Below are 2,081 nucleotides of genomic sequence, written 5' to 3'. Positions count from 1 at the left end.
GAGGTGTGTTTTATTTTCATTAAGCATACAAATAATTTGCTATAATATCCCAGGGCAAACCGGAGAATTTGGCAGTCTGATTGGGGGGGATCCCCTCAGAGACCCGCAGGCTGGTGGCGTCGGCACGGAGTGCCCGGGTTCACAGTGCAGCTTGTCGTTCGTGTCCATCTTGCAGGTGGCTCTTCTTCTTCCACATCGCGACTGGGGTGTCTTGAAGATGGCGGGGGTGGGGAATCCTCTAGGTTCTTAGGAAATTTCACTCCGCTTCTCCTGCTCAATGGTCTCTTTGGTCGGCAGGGTGTTCTCCTGCGTCTCCGTTTTCTTCAGCTTGGCCTTATCGAAGCTGGCGATTTCGCCCATGTCCGGCTTGTCTGCCATTTTCTTAGAGCTATCCGTGGAGTTCCGCTCCGAGCCCGGCACCTGGTGCTCCCACTCGCGTTGCTGCAGCAAGAGACTAAACTATCGTTTCTTAATGCGTATGTTCTCTCTGCTCTTGGCACTCAGCACCATAGCAATTTAGAGTTTTTTGGGTTTTGTTTTGTTTTGTTTAATGAGTTGCTTTACAAATACTCTATAGCTTCACGTTCTTTTTCCCCCATTGGGGGACATATGGATATCTTCCCTTTCTTTGGTGTCCTGGGTCACAAGAGAGTGGGCACTTGGCCAACAGGGAATAGATGAAGGTCACCCTCTGCACTGCTGATCTGGCTAGCATAGAGCCACTAAGAGAGTTTTGCAATAACCCCAATCACTCACTGCCCATCCTACCCATCTAGAAGCACCCCACACAGTAGATTTGTTTAGAGATTATTCCACTCTCCTATGAATAACTCAGGCCCAGTAGCAGCAAAGCCAGATTGTGACTCAGAAGCCCAAAGGGAGTTATCGTCCTCATAGATAATTGGCCCTTTTGCCCTGATTGCTTGATCTGAAATGGCCAAGAATGGACATCTAGATTCAGCTATGAGCAGCTGGTCTCTGCCAGGCTTGAAACTGGCATTGGATGGCAAACTGGACAGAGGGAAGGCTGAGGCCAGAACGGGTAACTTGCCCAGAAGCATAACCATAACATTCCCACCACCAGCACCCCCACAATGCACATGCAGGCGGCTGAGGGCTCATGAGGTGTTTCTTATGTGTTCTTATTTGGGTTTCACAACAGCCCTTAGGGCAGCCAGGCCAGTGAGCTTTTTAAATCCCTATTTTACACTAAAAGAAGCCAAATATTCATAGAAGCACCATTCACAACTGTCAAAAGATGGAAACAATTCAGACGTCATTCAACCAATGAATGGATAAACAAAATGCAATATATCCATACAGTGGTGGAATATTGTTCAGCCTGGAAAAGGAATCAAGGGCTGATACATGCTACAACAGGGAGGAACCTTGAAAAAATATGCTGAGTAAAAGTAAGCAGACACAAAACGTCATATGTTGTATGATTCCATTTATATTAAATAGCCAGAAGAGGCCAATCCACAGAGACAGAGGGTAGGTTACTGGTAGCCAGGGCCTAGGGTGGCTGGAGGGGTGGGTGGGCAGGGAGAAGGAAATGGGCATGGGGTTTCCCTTTGGGATGATGAAAATGTTTTGGTAGAGGTGGTGGTCGTACAACATAGTGAACTAAATGCCACTGAACCGTACATGTTAAAATGGTTAAAATGATACATGTTGTGTTATGTGAACTTTAACTCTATTTTTAAAAAAGAGAAAAGAAATCAGTGTTTGGTAGCTTAAGAAACTTGCTAACGTCACTGGGGCCGATGTTAGGACCCAAAGTAGATTCAGGGCTTCTGACTCACAAACCAATGTTTCCACTCCTGGTAATCACAAATCTGACCTTTTTTTTCTCTGAGTTTGGGTTCGTTTTTTTTTAGATTCTACATATAAGTGCGACTGTACACCTTAAACTCACATACAGCTGTATATAAATTCTATCTCAATAAAACTAAAAAAACAAAAACAAAAACACAAAACGCAAACTCAGTGCTTCATCTGCTGCCCTTCAGCAAACCAACCAACCAGACAAAAAAAACCTAGGGTTTGGGTGCCTGGGTGGCTCAGTTGGTTGAAGGACT

The 2,081-nt window shown here is 45.4% G+C and overlaps 1 protein-coding gene across 1 annotated transcript; it reads right to left on the bottom strand.

Annotated features, from left to right (window-relative positions):
* Positions 1-246: 246 nt before the first annotated feature.
* Positions 247-378, bottom strand: LOC113936725 (thymosin beta-10-like). The gene has a single exon (XM_035725339.1). It carries the CDS (start codon positions 376-378, stop codon positions 247-249), a length of 132 nt encoding a protein of 43 aa, XP_035581232.1.
* Positions 379-2,081: the final 1,703 nt, after the last annotated feature.

Source organism: Zalophus californianus, chromosome 17 (assembly GCF_009762305.2).
Source record: "Zalophus californianus isolate mZalCal1 chromosome 17, mZalCal1.pri.v2, whole genome shotgun sequence".
NCBI classification, from domain to species: Eukaryota; Metazoa; Chordata; class Mammalia; order Carnivora; family Otariidae; genus Zalophus; species Zalophus californianus.
The sequence above is the reverse complement of the archived record's forward strand: the minus strand, read 5'-3'. Positions and strand labels throughout refer to the sequence as shown.